General features: G+C 38.9%; 1 protein-coding gene across 3 annotated transcripts in view; it reads left to right on the forward strand.

Annotated features, from left to right (window-relative positions):
• The first annotated feature begins 1818 nt into the window (after window positions 1–1818).
• The window catches only part of lhfpl4a (LHFPL tetraspan subfamily member 4a), a 48869-nt gene continuing 30492 nt past the window's right edge, over window positions 1819–20195 (forward strand). For 2 of the 3 annotated variants that reach the window (XM_034287188.1, XM_013138122.3), the window contains exon 1: window positions 1819–2939. In XM_034287188.1, coding sequence (XP_034143079.1) covers window positions 2534–2939 — 406 coding nt within the window. In that variant the 5' untranslated portion in view covers window positions 1819–2533. The remainder of the gene's footprint in view (window positions 2940–20195) is intronic. The other variant, XM_020055342.2, reaches the window with a different exon arrangement.

Genomic DNA, 20195 nt, shown 5'->3' on the forward strand with positions numbered 1-20195 from the left:
GAAGATCAGATGATACTTTGGTGAGGCGCTGCCCGCGTATGTGTTGTACGTTCCCAAAAGCTCTGTCAGTGTGATATGTTTGTGAGGCATATGTAAATAGAAAAGTTCATTAACATATGATTTACATATTTTTTCAATTTAATTCAATTGAAGTGTCATCTGTTTGTGAACAGTCCCTGTAAATGCTGTCTAGCTTCTCAGTTGCCAGTGGAACTGCTGACTGCGCATGCATTCTGACTATCTGACTGTTGCTAGATCAAATAGGTTTTAGAGGCAGGGCAGTTGGTCATTATAAAAATGACCAACTGACCAGTCAGTTTCTGTATGGGACATGGAGGGGTTTCTCTTGTTGCCCAGTAAAACTAGCAAAAACAAAAACAGCTCTGAGTTGTTCTGGAGAGTTGTAAGAAGGAAAGGAGAGTAAGACAACACACAACTCTGTCACTTTAATATATTATTTAGGTTTTCTTTTATTGTCTGGTGGTGATGCTTGAGGTAGGGCTACAAAAGTTTGCAAAGCGGACATTTTCTCTATTTCCTCTTGCTCTCCTGTTCATGTACTCATTTGAATTCCACGCTGTCAATGTCACTCATGCATTCAAGCATAATGTTGTCATCTATCATCCACCAGTTGCCCTTGGAGATGTTCTCAATGAGCTTGATAAACTAATTTCCTGATAATGGCTCACCATTCATATGACTTCAATCTCCTGACGTCTGCCTCTGAATATTTTATTTCCACTTTCCTGAAATGTTCTATTATTGGGTTGTGTTGTGAGTTGTCCTACCTAGCTACATTAAGATGAATGCATCTGAAAGGGGCACTGTGTGGAATCTTGCCTCTAAACAATAACATAACGTCTCCTCCTCGTCTTCCCTTACTGAAGGAACGTTGTAGTATTAGTTAATCCTGGGTGGTTTGGAGTTGGAATGTTAATACTGTGAGTGTTTAAAGTGAGTTTAAGGAGAAAACAACTCATGCATTCAGATCCATTTTGTAGAAGAAACATTGATGTCTATTGGTTATTTCTGCTTGCATTTCTGCTTGTAGTACATTAAAAATCATACATACTGCCCCTTTTAAGTCACACTGGATAAAAGTGTCTAAATGACAAAGATGAAAATGTAAACAAACATTACCGCCTCAACATATGGTTCTAACTACAATATTGATATCATGGATGATCTTTCCTTTCATCCATAGCTCTAATAATATTATCCGTCAGATCTGATGGAAATAACGCTGTTACTGTTTCAACTGGTAATTCTTGCTTTATACGGTATGGCTGATCTGTTCTCTGTTACACTTAAGTAATTTAATGTTTAAATAAAAATACAAAATCAAACCATGAACCCCAAAAAGTGATTGTGTTTCATTATCTCTATGATATATCCTTATGACATTAACAAAGGATCACATAAGTCTCTTTTGTGGAAACAATTAAACTCATTTTGAATTGTATTGTTTGTAATTGTATTATTATTGATATTATTTACAATCTTATATTATCATTTTACGAATGTATAGAAATAAAGTATATAGCCTAGATAATAGAACAATGTTTTACTAAAACCTTTGGGGGCCAAAAATAATCACTCGCGTCACGGTTTTGGACCGCTGGCCGAATGTTGTCGATCCCTGCTAATTAATCCCTGATAGGCTACATTTTTCATAGCATATCCTTCGTACTTCATGTTCTTACCCCAGGCATTTTCAGTTGTTTTTTCCTTAGTCTATTGCAACTTATGTTTGATTAGAAATAGTGATTAACCAATGGGGTAGGGTGGTTGAAAAGGGTTTTCAAACTGCAATATTCAAAACGTGTGCGCGCCATCGTTGTCAAACCTCATCATCCGTGCTCGCGCAGAGTCGATCCGGAGGGGGAAAGAAAGAGCAAGAGGGATAAACAGGAGACTGATTTTTAAAAAAAATCACCACTATGGGGTATTGGTATGTACAGTGATACGACTACAGACAATATTTTCTGTGTTCATTCTTCAAATTACGCATTTTTACGGATATAGGCTATATGACAACATGACAGATGCTTGTAACGAGTGTTCCAGTTGATCGTCCGCGAAATATTTATCAGTGTGTCTCTTTTGAAGGGTTGTGTCTGATGGGTGTCGATATATCTTCATTATAACCAGTGCGACGGTGGTGGTAAATTGCGAATAATGCCTCATCTCGTTTTTCCATTACAATTTTTTTTTTTTGCAACGTGAGCTTGGTCGATTGTTGGTTCGTTGAGTGGAGGAGGAAGGATTTTCCCCATCGCGGTTGAACCACGCTTCGGTCTTGAATCGATTCATTTGGAACCATTTGGAGACTATTAAGCAGACAACTGGACCTTTTGATTGACTACTTGGGGAGACAGTGCAAACCTTTGTGTAATTCGTGTAAGACATTTTTTATCTCCATCTTTCAGAGATCCCGGAGTGTTCATATCAAAAGGGTTGCTGAGCGACCATTGAAGAAGATAGGGGGAGATAGAGTCGAGGGGAATACGAGATAACGCCAGTGGTGGGAAAAATGCTGCCTTCGCAAGAAGCCTCTAAGATTTACCATGACAACTACATGCGGAACTCGCGGGCCATTGGGGTTCTGTGGGCTATTTTCACCATATGTCTGGCAATTATTAACGTAGTCGTGTTCATTCAACCCTACTGGATTGGGGATAGCGTGAACACCCCACACGCCGGCTACTTCGGCTTGTTCCACTACTGCACCGGCCTTGGGAATTCCAACCGGGAGCTCAACTGCCAAGGAACCTTCGCGGAATTCAGCGAGATACCCTCCAGCGCGTTCAAAGCGGCCACCTTCTTCGTGTTGCTGTCCATGGTACTAATCTTGGGTTGTATTGCCTGCTTCATACTCTTCTTTTTCTGCAACACCGCTACTGTCTACAAGACGTGCGCCTGGATGCAGCTGCTATGCGGTAAGACTTTTGCGTTTTGGCTACCACCTCCATGGATGTGCGCAATTCATTAAATTGTATATTCACGAACATTGAGGAGTCCATTATTTTCCTCACTGTTCCAATGGCAGCTGTGTGTGTTTGTAGTAACATAGTAGTGTGTCTGTGAGTGTGTGTGGTGGGGGTGTCGGGTTATCCTCCTTTACTATATGAAACCCCCTATTTTATCATTGTGACCATGTGACATAAGGGATGGAACAAATTGTTATAGTGTAATAGTACACTGCAAAAAAAAATAGAATGACTACAGCTATGGCTGCCAAACAAATACCCTAAAATGAAAGTAAAATATCCTAATTCAAATAAAGGGCAAAAACAATAAATGTATAGACATTTTCAATAAAGGTTTTGCAGAGAAAAACTGTTATTTTACAGATTTTTCCTAAATTAATACAAGCAAACACCTTCAATAAAGGGGTGGCACTAAAGGTTCTGCAGAGAAAAACGTTTATTTTACTGATCTTTTCATAATTATTACAAACAAACACCTTCAATAAAGTGTTAACACATGCTCAAGATTGTAAAATAATTTTGGAAGACAAAATTAAAATCACCTCAAACTTTAACTTGCATTGATTGTGTTTAGATTTAATCTTTAAATATGTCAAGTAATGTTAAAAATTTACAATCTAAAATACAATAATGAATCCGGTTTTGTAGAATTACAGTACAAACCATAAATTAATTGAATATTTTAAGTACTGTACTGTTTAACAGTAGAAGTTTCTTAAAATTCTCATAAAATATAAGCTTTAAGATTACTGTGATATATCCTCAACTGAAAACATACTGAAAAAATACTGAAGAAATTAATACATCTGCAAGAGTTTCACTGTTTCAATTGGAAACTTAATTACAAATGACGTAAAATCAAAACATAGCACAAAAGGTCAATGAATCTGTACCAGAAGTGACAGTGCAATGTACCAGATAAAGAACAATCCTCTTCCAAATTGCCAGTAATCAGCTGGATCCATCCCTGGTGTAGCTAGGGGGGAAAATCAGGAAAAAAGGACACTAAGATACACTGAAAAGTCCTTAAAAAGTAGGATTTCATATTTTACCAAGTCTTTAAACAAACATAATGCATGTCAGCACCCCCGCCAGAAAAATGTGAATCACCAAAAGAAGGAAGACGTGGATTCACAACAATGGACAGTTATCACAAATGCATCATACCAAGGTTAAAGAAAGCAGACAAGCCAAGTTCAGCCGAGCCGCAATAAAAAGTGATGATCGCTGATGCCCTCCCTGGATTCCCACATATGAGACTGTGTCAACAACTACTACACCACAGAGCTACACATCTGCCTAGAATTGGTATAGCATTTCGACATTACTGTAGATCATTAACATCAGGCCGAGTTTCAATATGTCGCTAGACACCATTTAGCATTGTGTTAAACTGACTAACGTTTTTTATTAAGTTTACCTCCACCACAAATAGCATCTATGAACTGTATGGCTTTTGCCACTGGCCATTTTAACAGCTTATTAGCCATTTGTGAATGGCATTAATACAATAACTATCAATACCGGTGACGATAACTTACTTTTTCGTCGAGTGAAAAGATGAGGGAATTGTGTAGCCAGCAAAGTGTTTTTCTATCCTGAACAAATCCTACTATCTCAAGAACAGCATAGATGAGTAAAATATTGTCTGAAGGGTTTGAGCCAGACTGGTGCCTCTATGCAGAGTTTGCATGTTCTGCCTCTGTGATCACGTTTCCTCCCACAAAAAGGTTATTGACAATTCTGGAGAAAACTAATAAAATGAACATGTACAGACGAACTGGCAATAATATGGCCACTAGTGTACATGGTATCCATTCACTGTCTTTATGTCAGGATGACATGAATACTCACTGCATTTGAAGATCTTGTGGCAGGAGACTTCTCATTCCCAAAACAACTGGATAATTTGGGGAAAACACACACACACACACAAAAAAAAAAAATATCTTAAATATATCTCCTTCACAATCACATTCATCATCTGAGTATGGTTTTTGTACTTACTTTGCCCTCTTACAATCACCACCTTGCCTTGATGAGCATGTCTCTGTAATTAGAATTAGTATCAGTTAATGTATATATTCTGTATTTAAGTACATGGAACCTTACATACATTTTGATTCATTACAACGTATAACAGGTGTGTTGCTTGGTTCACATTTTGGATGGAAAGGACAGGTGTTGATGTAAAATAGATAATATCTGACTAAGCTGATCAAGCTAACTAGGGTGGGATAGGCAGTGGCAAGGTCCTGCAGGAAGAAAATTTAACTATGGTACCCACTCACTATTAACCTCCATATTTTGGCATCTTTATGTGAAGAAGCTGTGAATATCTCCCTATCCCTGTTGTTAAATAATGCCTAGTTGTCTTCCATGATAACGTTAGCAAGGAAACTGCTACGATTTCCATAAACTTGAAGATGGTTACACATCCCTAACCAACATCCAATAGTATAATATCCATGGATTAGGGTAAATCAAAACTACAGCTATAACAAAATATTAAGCCATCCCTTGAAAACTCACTAAATATTTCTGTTAGCTAGATAGCCTAGTTAAGGTAAATTAGAGAATTGGCCAGCTAGTAGCTACAGCAGCAACCTATTTTTCTACAGACAGTTTAAGGATAACAGTTTTTATTTATTTATTAAGCTGCCATAAAACTGGCTGGTTGACCGAGTTATTACTGGCAGAGTGACCGAGTTAAGAAAAGTATGACAGTTACTTTTCCTCAGCTAGCCACGTTTTTTCCACTCAAGCTAGGAACGCCTGGCCAGTTAGCTAGCTACAAGCAAGATACAGATAGACAGACACATTGAATCGGTCAATAACATGATGACAACAGCTGTTAGAAAACTGTGTTCATGTGTATCTCTAATGAATTTACACCATTAAATAAGATTCACTTACCATGAATTATGTTTTGTAAGTCTAGTGCACATCCATGTGACATACTTTACTTCTAAGCCAGAGCTCCAGAGTTCCGCCATGAACCCTGGCCTGGCAGACCAGCATGGTCAATTCAACAGCCACTGTCCAGTTTGACAATGCATGCATGATCATTCATTTCAACACTATAGTAATGTGGTACTTGAGTGGCCCATGTATTAGTGCTTGCAGTGGCATGATGGCTCAGTGTCACCTCACAGCAAGAAGGACCTGGGTTAAACTTCAACCCTGATCCTTTCTGGGTGTTGCTGGCATGTTCTCCTTGTGTTTCTTCCAGGGACTCGGATTTCCATAATATCAAGACACAGACATTTCAATTCAAAACTTTTTCTCCATGTACTGCTTTTTCTAGTTTCAGTAGTTTCAGTATGCCTGTGTGACTTGCCTCACTGTATTTTCATCTCACACACTCTTCTTCAGGGCACTGATATGAACAAGAGATTACTATATACATAACACATTCACATTCTAGTCAGATAACATAATTACAAATACTTTAAGCTGTGAGTATGCCATATGAGTGCTTGTGTGATGATGTGCTTTTTTCATCTCTGTTTACCATTTTCTCTGTAAAACATTTTGGTTAAACTGTGTTGTGTTTAAAGTGCTACATAAAAAAGTTGACTTGACTTCACTCCATTCAGTCAAAACATCAAAAGTATCATTGATATTCTTTACTATTTTTTCCCCCCACTGGCTAGAAAACTATACATTACGTTTGATGTCATTAAAAAAGTTAGCTAAATTTATACCTAGAATTACAGAGTTTGAACGTATAAGTAGGCTACACATAGAAATTAAAATAATAAGATTTAGCTTAAAATGAAAAGTAAATTGTTAAATTGTTAGTATGGACATAAACCTTTGTATAATGTGCTACATATTTAATTACAGATATTTATTGTCATTTTACATGCATTTATCAGTAATTTCAGAAAAAAATACTGAAAAAATTATATAGTAATTGTTCTGTAAAAAAAGGTGGAATATATGTAATCTGTCATTATTGGCGTATTACTTAAAATAACAGTTGGATTTTCAATCTACAGTTAATGTCCGTAATCTTACAGAGTTTTGTATACAATTACAAAAAACTGAAAACCACTGTAAAAACATAAGCATTATTTTCTGTACAATTAGTTTTTCTTTTTTCAGTGTATGCAATTATGCTAATTAACTGCTTTGGGCAGCATTGCATCAGCAATCACAGTTTCTATTTATGTGCCAAGTGCCAATTGCCTACATCATGCACAATTTATTACACATATATTTTTTTACTTAGTGTTTGTTGTCAAGTTAATTTATTTCTTATGACTGGAGTGTTCACTATAATTGGTCTTCATTGTTTCTGACAGAGTTTATGTGGATTTAAGCATTTCAATTGTTGGTGAAACTAGTGTTGACCTATGGCAAACATGCCTTAGAAAATTGAAAACGACAAAATAATATTTTCCGACTAGAACTTTTGTACCATAAAGAACAATTAGTATTGAAAGCTAAAATATTGATATTGTAAGCAAAACATCATCCACAAAGTATACACAAAGCCATCAACCACAAAGTATATATATGCATCAACCACAAAGTATATATATATATATATATATATATATATATATATATATATTTCCTTGTTTTCCATGAAAACATACATGAAATGAGTTTGAATTGGAAATATAACAAAATAAATAGTAAATATAGTAATGACAAGGTTAGAAATAATGATTTCATTTTAAAGAATAATTGTGTCCTTCAAATGTTACTTTCGTCAAATAATCCTCTATTTGCAGCAATTAGAGCCTTGCAGACCTTGGCATTCTAGTTGTCAATTTGTTGAGGTAATCTGAAGAGTTTTCAGCCCATGCTTCCGAAAACACCTCCCAGAAGTTGGATTGGCTTTATGGGCACCTCTTACGTACCATACGGTCAAGCTGCTCCCACAACAGCTCAATGGGGTTGAGATCTGGTGACTATGCTGGCCACTCCATTATAGACAGAATACCAGCAGACTGCTTCTTCCCTAAATAGTTTTTGTATAGTTTGGAGCTTCTATTTGCCACTCTGAGATATGGCTTTTTCTTTGCAACTCTACCTAGAAGGCCAGCATCCCAGAGTCGCCTCTTCACTGTTGACGTTGAGACAGGTGTTTTGTGGGTACCATTTAATGAAGCTGCCAATTGAGGACATGTGAGGCTTAGTTTCTCAAACTAGACACTCTAATGTATTTGTCCTCTTGCTCAGTTGTGCACCAGGGCCTCCCACTCCTCTTTCTATTCTGGTTAGAGACAGTTTGCACTGTTCTGTGAATGGAGTAGTACACAGCGTTGTACAAGATCTTCAGTTTCTTGCCAATTTCTCACGTGGAATAGCCTTCATTTCTCAGAACAAGAATAGACTGACGAGTTTCAGAGGAAAATTCTTTGTTTCTGTCCATTTTGAGACTGTAATCAAACCCACAATTGCTGATGCTCAAGATACTCCACTAGTCTAAAGAAGGCCAGTTGAATTACTTCCTTAATAAGCCCAACAGCTTTCAACAGTGCTAACATAACTACAAAAGGGTTCTCTAATGATCAATTAGTCTTTTAAAATGGTAAACTAGGATTAGCAAACCCAACGTGCCATCAGAACACAGGACTGATTGTTGCTGATAATGTAGATATTCCATTGAAAATCAGCCATTTCCAGCTACAATAGTCATGTATAACAGTAACAATGTTAATGTATCTACACTGTATTTCTTTCAAAAACAAGGACAGTTCCAAGAAATTAAATTTTTGGTCTTTGGATAGGGAATAATTTGCTAAAGATCAATTTGTTTGAATGAGCTGTGTTTCTGAGGATCGTAACTCCATAAAACACAAGACGGACGAGTATGCTGTGTAACATTTTGAGAAAAGACTATAAGTATTTCCAGTAACAAGTAATATAGTGAGGAACAGAAGGGTTAAAATTAAGTGACCACTGAAAACTGAACGCTTCCGTTTCTGGAGCTGTATATAAATATAATAAAAATTGGTGGCTGTGGTTTTGCCATGCGGTAACGCCATGGTAAAATGAACGCAACGGAAATGCTGGAATGCACAAACGGTCTGAAATATCGGGAAGATTTAATCCTTACATAACAATTGTTGGCCGATATATTGGTGTATCCGTAATATATTTTATAATATATTATATTTTATAATATAATATTTTTTAAGTACACGAAAACAAATCAATTGAAAGTGAATGCAAACTTTTTCTTTTTTTACAGGAAACCATTTTAATTGATAACACGACTGCAAAGAAACTTTTAAGTCCTAGGCTTGCTATGTTGATGGAGCAATAGGCTACCACAATCACCCGTGCATTCGAGAGTTGTGCCTTTTACATACTTAAAAATGACCTGGAGGCAGATCTGCCGCGAAAGCAACCTATCGACCAACTGACTGTGAAGGCAATGCCATTCGCTGATCAACTAGTGGTAGATAAGACGCAACTCACGAGTCCAAAAGTCAGAAATCAAACAAACACAATGTTTTTTTTAAAAGATCAGTTGATCAGCTAAGCAGTTATAATGAAATTGTTTGTTTCTTATTGTAATTTTATTTCATGCAAGATTTTGGCGTATCAAGTAAAATACACTGGCGTGCTGCCATTGGCACTCGTGCCTTAGCTGATCTAATGTACAACACATCAAACAGACGATTATCGAGGATGTTTCACCATACTGCGAATACTCTGATCAAGTAAGCATGCAAGCTAACAAGGCTGCAGGAGTTACTTTAATAACTTTAGCCGGCTTACTTCTTAGGCACAATTTTTTTTGATAAAAGGCATCGGGTAAAAGGGCAATTTGGATAAAAAGCAATTTACAAATATGTAGTAAATATAATTTTGTATAGACGGAAAACATATGGTCAGGCTTTCATTAATTTGACAAGATGTTTGATGTCCATTTAAAACAATTTGGCATGGCACTGGAAGTTGACAGGACATATTCCAACTCGTAATGCAGAGTCACTAGGCAAATAAAATTCCAATCTTCTGATTATAAGGACCTGAGGAGATTATACTAGAACATATCTGGAAATAACACTGATTAAAAAGGCATACTTGTACATTGTTTGTTAATTGAGCTGTTGTACAATTTTTAATGTATAAAATACATTTTTAAAATTAAAATGTTTTCAGCCATTTTATGCTTTTTTGGACATGAAAGTGATAAAAGAAACCGGAGAGAAAATGTGCTGACAGAGCAGTATGTCGGATTTGAACCGCGTTGCAGCGGTACATTTGCAGGAAGAAGAACGTCATTTCGACTGCTCTCTTGTGACAGAAACACTGGACCTCTGTCGGTCTGCTTTTGGGTTAAGACACCTCCCATCTCGTGTCTGAGCGAATGACGCGTGTGCACACAGGCAGAAGAAGGAACAGATTGTCTCAGCTCATGTGTAACGTACCTGCCACATGCAGACCGATTCACATATGCGGTCTGTTGCATAGGAGCCCTCACAGGTCTCTAATTGAATAACCCTTTAATTAATTAATTAATTAATTAGCCACGGTGCAAATTAATGTGTGCAGCGCACTGTTCATTCAGGTGAAAGTTGGATGAGATGCATATTTTGTTAATAAAATGTCAAGGTACTGTGAGATTTGTCATTTGTTGAGTATTGACTTCAATATGCCTTTGAATGATTTTGCTGGACCTTGTTGGGGACCACTAACAGTATTCCCATTCAAAATGTCCCCAAAAGGTCAGATAATACTTATTATCTAACTATCATTGCAGAATCTTTGTTCCCCTCAAAGACAGGAAAATATGTACACAAATGCACACACACACACACACACACACACACATGCACACACACACAAACACACACACAAACACACACACACGCACACACACGCACGCACACACACGCACACACACACACACACAGAAGGTTATTATGTAGTAGGGTGTTAAAAGGTGTCAGAGATCACTGAAGGCAGGGACCTTGGAAAATGGGGCGCCAGTGTTTCATCAGGTTAGCACACATTCTGGGCATTCCTAGGTTCGGGGTTACATTTTCCACTGGAATTAACAAACAGGGATACCCAGGAAAAATGTGAGGCTCAATGTTAGACCTATTTGATGTCTCGATGTGTGCATGCTGAGGCCCCACTATCCCGCCCAGAGCATCCCTGATGTACCCCCTCAGGTTATGAGTCTTTTCAAGCACCCCCTCTGAATAGGACAAGTGCTCGCAGGGGTCCTAGGACCCCTGGTTGGGAACCACTGGGCTTTACTGATCTTAGACCAGTAATACTTACATTTTTATTAATTTTTTCAAGGAGAGTGGAGTCTCACTCTCCTTACATACTTTTGTAGGTTTTTCCAAGGCTTTTCTCGACAGTAGGAATCAAAAGAGGGGATAAGTGTAGAAGGGTATATGTGCGAGGAAGAAGCAAATATGTGTGAAACCAGGAGCGCTACCACTGGGCCACGGCTCAATCCAAGATCAGCACTCTTTCTGTCTTGTCCTTCACTTTACCGCCCACACCTGACTTATAGCACTGCTTGTCTTGACATCAGGTGTCGTCTCGGCCTATTAGGCAGCACAGTGAAATGAACATAACCAAGAAATTACTTACTGGGCTCAGCATTTCCCGTCTGGAGCTGCACAGCTGAGTCAAACAAGAGTCAGCTCCCTGGAATGAGCTCAGGTAAGACGGCGAGAGCTCTGAGGGCCGCACTCAGTCTGGTGGAGGTTTCACTTCTGGGAAATTAACTCCGGCTCTTGTGTCGGAGGGAACTTTATTACGCCCGTTTGGGGTGAAGTTTTGTTAGTGAATGTAGATTTAGAATGTATACACATAGGACAGTTTTAATTTTTTTGCTGCACCTCTCTGTTTTTAGTACCTGAATGTATGAGCCGCTTAAATGACCTCTGTTTGGTGTACAGTACACTTCATTGTACTCCACGGCCCTAGGTCCTGGTCAAATGGAGTGTACGGTTTAGAGAGCGGATTGCCGTGTGGGAAGCAGCCTATCAGTGTTATGTTAAGCTGTGGAGTTTCAGCCAAACCACTGTCGTTGGCAACACAAACGTGGGCAAGATAATGGTTATGTTTGACACGAGACGCCGACCTAACTGGGATTTTTTTTTTTTTTTTATGAGACTACTGTAACTGCTTCACACTGTTGTGTTGTACCAAACCAAATTGCTGGCGTCGATATTTACTATTCACCTAGTCCTTTTCAGTTAGGAAGTTCGTCACAGCTTGTTTTGGTTCAACACTACAGCTGCAAGTCCTCACTACAGCTGTTTCCTGTTTCTACCACACCTTCGCTCCTCCTCCTCCTTTTCATCATGTCTGTCACGTATCACGGTGGCAGTGTTTTCCCAGGATGCATTGTGTCTTCTGGACGGTGTAAAACTGTGACATCAATCACTTTGCTTTTGGTTCACGACTCCTGTGTCTCTTGCCCGGGAACGAGCCTAGAGGACAGTCGTTTCACTCTCAAGTTTTAGCACAGTGTTGCATTTGTTACAATGATTGATTCTATGTATTACACTAGCTTGTATGTCGGCTACTTATGCTTTTCTATTCTGCGAGAAGGTGGTGATGGGGTGGAAATCGGCGGGGGATTTTTATATTTGAAAATATATATAATTCTGTTGGGCTAACGTTTCCACGTGACCATATGCTTTCCATACCTACATCATACAAGGCTTCAGCCTTGATTGCAGCTACAGTATATTTCGAGCATGTACTATATAATAGACCTCTGCCAGAAAAAATTAATTAAAATAGCACACGCTATGCTTGACTAGACTTGGTTTGGATGGCATTGCTTGAAAAGTCAAAAGTAGTTATTGACAATGTTTTCCATGTAAAAACATCTAGCTAGAGCCTCATGAGCAGCCAACCATGAAGGTCCTCATTCGCAATGACTTAAACTGATTTACTCAGGTCTGCCCAGTGTTTGCTGCCCCTCCCCCAGAACACAGACACAGCTTTTGGAATTTAAATGTTTTGTAGATTTGTTGCAGGCCCAAACAATATACTTTTGTTTTCATACTTCCATACTGGCACAAACCTGGCTGTTTGGTTGATGGATCCAATGTGTGGTTTGCTGGGTCAGTGCAAAACGTGCAGTGCAGACAAGTTCCATAAGATATCGACAGCCGATTTCTAGGGGGCCAAAGAGTGCACCGACGGGCAGTTTTTTGCCTAATGACAATTTCCTTTTAGTATTTGTGGACTGAGAAGTTAAGAAACCTTGCTGATTTGTCATCAGAAGATAAGTAAATTGGAAGGAAACACTTTAAATCACTTGAACCTTTATGGAACGGTACATCAAAGAATAATTTCAGTCACTCAATCCTGCTATATTTTTACCTCAAACTGTCAGCTCAAAGCCATGAGTGAGATCCAAATGGGAGAATAGGTTTGGCAAAACTATGCCTTTTGATGTTAGCCTGGATTGCCCACAGTATCTACACAGACTTTTCTGTTATTCCGTATTGTTGCACATTTATCACATTGCATTTGGTCAGACCTTATTCAGGGTTGTAATAATAAAAAGAGGGAGTATGAGAGACAACATTAGGTGCTCGTTCCATTTGCTTGGTGTGCTACGTAATCAAACATTGCGATCTTCCGAAGTGAAGAAGTTATTGCCCTCCTAGTTATTTCAACCAAGTGAAAGGGATTTTTAGGGTCAGGTGTTTGAATACCTTGGTTGACAATAGACAACGGGCCACAGTGAGATACACATTGTCCAAATAAAGAATGTTTGGGGCAGTAGGGAATTTTTCCAGGAATGTCTGTCCTGCCAGAAGTCCAAGGCATAAAAGCATCCTGTAAGTTGCAAAGAACCCTAACAACGGTAATGTGAAGGCCTCTCTCGCCTCAGCAAAGGCCACCATCAGAAAAACACAGGGCAAACATGGTATTCATGGCAGAATAGCAAATCAGAGACCACTGTTCACTAAACCAAACACTGTATTCAACATTAAGTACCTCATGGTACATGGTATATGATGGTATGCCAGTGGTCAGACATTCTATTGCGCCGTTGTGACTTTTTCACAACACTATATATATATTTATACAGCTCTGATAAAATTAAGAGGCCACTGCAAAATTATCAGTTGCTCTGGTTTTACTATTCATAGGTATGTGTTTTAGTAAAATGAACAGTTTTGTTTTATTCTATAAACTACTGACAACATTACACCAAAATTCCAAATAAAAATATTGTCATTTAGAGTATTTTTTGGGTAAAAAACAACAAATGGTCAAAATAACCAAAAAAATATGCATTGTTTTCAGACCTCAAATAATACAAAGAAAACAAATTAATATTCATTTCTCAACAACAAAATACAAATGTTTTAACTTATTCAGAAATCAATATTTGGTGAAACAACCCAGATTTCTTATCACAGCTTTCATGCGTCTTGGCATGCTCTCCACCAGTCTGTCACATTAATGTTGGGTGACTTTATGCAACTCCTGGCACAACAATTCAAGTTACTCAGCTTTGTTAGATGGCTTGTGACCATCCATCTTCCCCTTGATCAAATTCCAGAGGTTTTCAATGGGGTTCAGGTCTGGAGATTGGGCGGGCCATGACAGGGTCTTGATCTGGTGGTCCTCCATCCAAAGCTTGATTGACCTGGCTGTGTGGCATGGAGCATTGTCCTGCTGGAAAAAACAATTCTCAGAGTTGGGTAACATTGTCAGAGCATAAGGAAGCAGGTGTTCTTCCAGGATAACCTTGTACTTGGCTTGATCCATGCGTCCTTCACAAAGACAAATCTGCCCAATTCCAGCCTTCTTGAAGCATCCCCAGATCATCACCGATCCTCCACCAAATTCCACAGTGGGTGCGAGACACTGTGGCTTGTAGGCCTCTCCAGGTCTCTGTCTAACCATTAGACAACGAGGTGTTGGGCAAAGCCCGAAAGTGGATAGTCGTTTTCGCCCTCTGCCAGTCTGTAGCTTTGTTGTCCCCAATGTCTGTTGCTTGACCTTGTTCTTATGAACCACCGTCTTTAAAATGTTCAACATGGAAGCAACCTGATGCTCATTGCATCCTTCTGCCAGTAAAGCCAGAATTGAATCCTTCTTTTCCTCACTCAAAGCTTTTCTTTTCAACTATTTTGTCACGCTGAATAGTTATTTTTGCCGGACTGCCTAAGCGGAGGCGGCCAAGAAGAGCGAATATCTTTTACTGAGTGAGTGACTGACTGACTGACTCTGTATAGACGAAAACTTTGCCGGCTAAAACCTTCAGTACCTACATTATCGTAATCCTGAAATAAAACAGTTTATGGTTATATTGCGACTGTTTCTGGTGGACTTTCGAAGTACGCATCCGTGCCTATGTTTTGGGTCAGGATAGACAAACACATTTGCTGGCTACAACATAAATTAGTTAGGTGATAGTAAGCCTTAACTTAAACTGTATATGGTTATATTGCGACTGTTCATCTTCAGTCTCGCTAGAAATTGCTCAATTCTTATGATTATTCCTAGGAAGTTAGTAGATACTAGTAAACCTAATACTGGCTAATAAGCTGTTAAAACGGCCAGTGGCAAAAGCAATACAGTTCATAAATGCTATGGTGGAGGTAAACTTAATAAGAAACGTTAGTCAGTTTAACACAATCCTCAATGGAGTCTAGCGACTGCTGGAACGTGTAATGTAGTGGCGTAGTGATTAAAGACAGTGCCTCTCAAGTGGAAGACCTGAGTTAAAATTTATTGAGAGAAACAACATTTATTAATTATTTCTGGTAGATTCCACGATTCTCTCGTCTTTTCACTTGATGAATAAGTTAGTTATCGTCGCCTTTTTTGATAGTTATTGTATACATGTCATTCACAAATGAAAGAAAATATATGTTGTTTTGCCATGAAATGAAATAGCTTTTGCAGACTCGCTAGCAATTGCTCAATTCTTATGACTATTCCAGTAAGTTTATTAGATACCGGTAAAGCTTAGTACTGACTAAAACACTGTTAAAATGGTCAGGGGCAAACACCATAGATAGACTCTATTTGTGGTGGAGGGTTAGAACCTAGTTTAAACCTAGTAAGAAATGTCAATTTAACTGTATCAATGTCATTCACAAATGGCCAATTAACTATTAAACGGCCAGTGGCAAAAGAGGATTTGTTCAGGAAGAGGCTATACTGACACCTAACAAATGTACAGCTCCGGGGTGTAGTGGTTAACGACACAGCATTTCACGTGGGCGACATGGTTTTGAATCTTGAGATTGTGGGCCGGCTGAACTAGGCTTGCCTGGATTCTTGTTTCATTCAAATTACCTTTGTGGTACTACTTGCACAGTTTTTGCCATCCAGCTGGTCCTATTGCAAGAGGATAGTGATGACCACAGCAGTGGTTTTTATAATTTTCTTCGTTAAATTAGATTTGGTTCAGGTAATCACCTAATCAGTACCTCATTAAGTAAAATGAGGTGTGCCTGTGTTGGAATTTAACCGACACTGGAATGGAATGGCTGGCAGACATGTAGATTTACAAAAAATTAGGAGTGGTCTCTATTCCAGAGCTGTATATATAGATACAGGTGTGCTCATAAGATTGCATACCCTGACAGAAATTGTGAAATTTTGGCATTGATTTTGAAAATATGACTGACCATGCAAAGAAAACTTGTCTTTTATTTAAGGATAGTGATCATATGAAGCCATTTATTATCACATAGTATTTTGGCTCCTTTTTAAATCATAATGATAACAGAAATCACCCAAATGGACCAGATCAAAAGTTTAAATACCCTTGAATGTTTGGCCTTCTTAAAGACACACAAGGTGACACACAGGTGAAAATGGCAACTTAAGTTGAATTTCCCACACCTGTGGCTTTTTAAATTGCAATTAATTTCCGTGTATAAATAGTCAATGAGTTCGTTAGCACTCACGTGGATGCACTGAGCAGGCTATCTACTGAGCCATGGGGACCAGAAAAGAACTGCCAAAAGACCTGCGTAACAAGGTAATGGAACTTTATAAAGATGTAAAAGGATATAAAAACATATCCAAAGCCTTGCAAATGCCAGTCAGTACTGTTCAATCACTTATTAAGAAGTGGAAGAGGGTTCTCTTTATACCAAGCCAAGTTCAGGTAGACCAAGAAAGATTTCAGCCAAAACTGACAGAAGAATTGTTAGGGATACAAAGAAAACCCCACAGGTAACCTGAACAGGTAACTTGAACAAACAAAAATGAGCTGCATGGTCGAGTTGTATGATATAAGCCTTTACTGAACCAGTGCCACAAAAAAGCCCAGTTACAATATGCCCGACAACACCTTGACACGCCTCACAGCTTCTGGCACACTGTAATTTGGAATGACAAGACCAAAATAGAGCTTTATGCTCACAACCATAAGCGCCATGTTTGGAGAGGGGTCAACAAGGCCTATAGTGAACAGAATACCAGTCCCACTGTGAAGCATGGTGGTGGTGTCATGGTGGTGGCTCACTGATGTTTTTGGGGTGTGTGAGCTCTAAAGGCACAGGGAATCTTTTGAAAATTCATGGCAAGATGAATGCAGCATGTTATCAGAAAATACTGGCAAATAATTTGCATTCTTCTGCACGAAAGCTGCGCATGGGACGCTCTTGGACTTTCCAGCATGACAATGACTCTAAGCACAAGGCCAAGTTGACCCTCCAGTGGTTACAGCAGAAAAAGGTGAAGGTTCTGGAGTGGCCATCACAGTCTCCTGACCTTAATATCATCAAGCCACTCTGGGGTGATCATGTAAGACGACCAAAGCCTTTGCATGCCATACCACCTGCACAAATTCGGGGGCCTGCATAGACAACTATTACAAAAGACTGCACGCTGTCATTGATGCTAAAGGTGGCAATACACAGTATTAAGAACTAAGGGTATGCAGACCTTTGAACAGGGGTCAGTTAATTATTTTCTTTGTTGCCATGTTTTGTTTTATGATTGTGCCATTCTTTTATGACCTACAGTTGAATGTGAATCCCATAAGAAAAAAAAAAGACATGTTTTTTCTGCTCACTCATGTTTTCTTTATAAATATATATTTATGTATTTTAACTTTTAACCCCCATGTTTTGATGTCGATTTGTGATTAAACCAGTACTCCATTTCTGCAACTCCCAGTGTGCGTGGGACAGTTAAATCGACATACAGTGCTGCTTGTGAACCCCCCTTTCAGTGTTCACAATTAAATCTTTATTTAATCAGAACCAGTCTGATTCATCTGTCATGGTCCCACAGGTTTATATTTACAAATTCCATATGTTGGTTTAGAGGAAACCAGTGGTATATAAAAACAACATTAAAAAGAATTAGTGCGAGTGCAAAAATAAGTAAATCCCAAGCTGTGTTGGTTAAATCAAGTGGGTAAAAAGAATCAGGTGAGTAGATAATTAGGTACCAAATGAACCAATCAAATTAGGAATGTTTGGGAATGAGTTTGGGTGGGATTCAGATAAATACACACAAGTAACCTGTTCGGTTTGGTGTTACCTGCACAAGTGAATGCAACATACACCAAGCAGAGAGGAAAGGAGATCTCAGAGGACACCAGGAAGGGGGTAGTGAGAGCACATGAGTCTGGGCAAGACTATACAACCATCTGAAAAAGATTTGAGGTACACCGTGAAGCAAATCATTTACAAATGGAGAGCAATTAACATGACAGAAACTCAGCCTAGGAGGGGATGCCCTTCCAAAATCCCCAAAAGCCACAAGAAAAATAATACTTCAGGTAAATGACAACCCAGACATAACATTTTGAGATTTACAGACCTCCCTTGCTGCATCTCAGGTTACTGTGCTTCACCAATAAGATGGACACCGAATCAAAATTACATTAATGTCAAGGCAGAACCAAACTGGCTGTCTTCATTTTGCCAGACACCATCTGGAATCCTGAAGATTTCTAGACGTCAATTCTCTGGACAGATGAGTCCAAAATGTTGGTCCCAATCAAAACTGCTATGTTTGGTGAAAACCCAACACTGCCAACGACCGAAATAACTTTATGCAAAAGTCAAGCATGGTGGTAGGAATGTCAAGATTTGGGGCTGTTTTTCATCCTCTGGGCCTAGTCGACTGCAGATCATCAAGGGAACAATAAGTTCAGAGGTATATCAGGAGATTCTTGAACAGAATGTCAGGAAATAATTCAAGGAGCTGAAACTTGTCCTTAAATGAGTCTTCCAACAAGACAACTACCCAAAGCATTCAAGGAATACCACAGTATGTCTCAGAAGTAAATATTTCTGTTTTGGATTGGCAAAGTCAAAGTTCTGACCTTAATCCAATTGAAATGGTGTGGCAGGATTTGAAATGGGTGTAACGTTGAAATATGTAGGCAGTACACAAGCGCAGGGAAAACAGAGGACATGTAATTAATGAGCAAAATCAAAAACAGAAAACAAGCTTAACGAACTGGGAAACACTGGAACAAAATAAAACACAGAACAGGACAGAACTAGCTACATCTGGTAGAAACCAAAACAAAGACAAGATACATTTGGGAAGTTGAACTTAAATAGGTTCCTTGAATAGGGAAAACAGGTGTGGGCAGTGGTCAACGAAAACAGGTGTATGTGATGAAGTGAGGGAGAGAGGGCGTTGGATTCACTGGCACAGTAGGTTGCAGTGGGCAGTACATGCTAGACAATCCTGAAACCTCACAAAATTGGCTGAGTTCTATAAGGAGGACTGTTCACGTTTTTTTATTTTTAGATGTCAGAGACTGATTAGTGGCTTTAGGAGACATTTACTACAAGTTATCGCTTCTGATAAAAGACGGCCAAGCTACTAAATAAACAATTTAAATACAGTGAATCATATGTTGTTTTTGTCCTTTGTTTGGAATGTCTTTATTACGATTTGCGGTTCAGGTAAGAATTTTATGAAGGGTTAGCAGACTTTCAATCAGTAATGTGCCTTCTGAAGCAGATGAAATGCTGTTCTGGTCTTTACCATGCTGCTTTCTGGTTTTTACCATGCTGCTTTCTGGTCCTTACCATGCTGCTTTCTGGTCTTTACCATGCTGATTTCTGGTCTTTACCATGCTGCTTTTGTGTGTGTGAGTATGTGTGTGTGTGCGTGAATGTGTAAGTGCTTTCGTGTGTGTGTGTGTGTGTGCGTGTGTGTGTCAGCATGCGTGTCGGGAGCACCAAGTGATCTGAAAACGGATAAAGAGCGAAAGAGGAACTGGGATATCCTGAATTAAGAATG

Source organism: Esox lucius, chromosome 17 (assembly GCF_011004845.1).
Source record: "Esox lucius isolate fEsoLuc1 chromosome 17, fEsoLuc1.pri, whole genome shotgun sequence".
In the NCBI taxonomy this organism is placed as follows: Eukaryota; Metazoa; Chordata; class Actinopteri; order Esociformes; family Esocidae; genus Esox; species Esox lucius.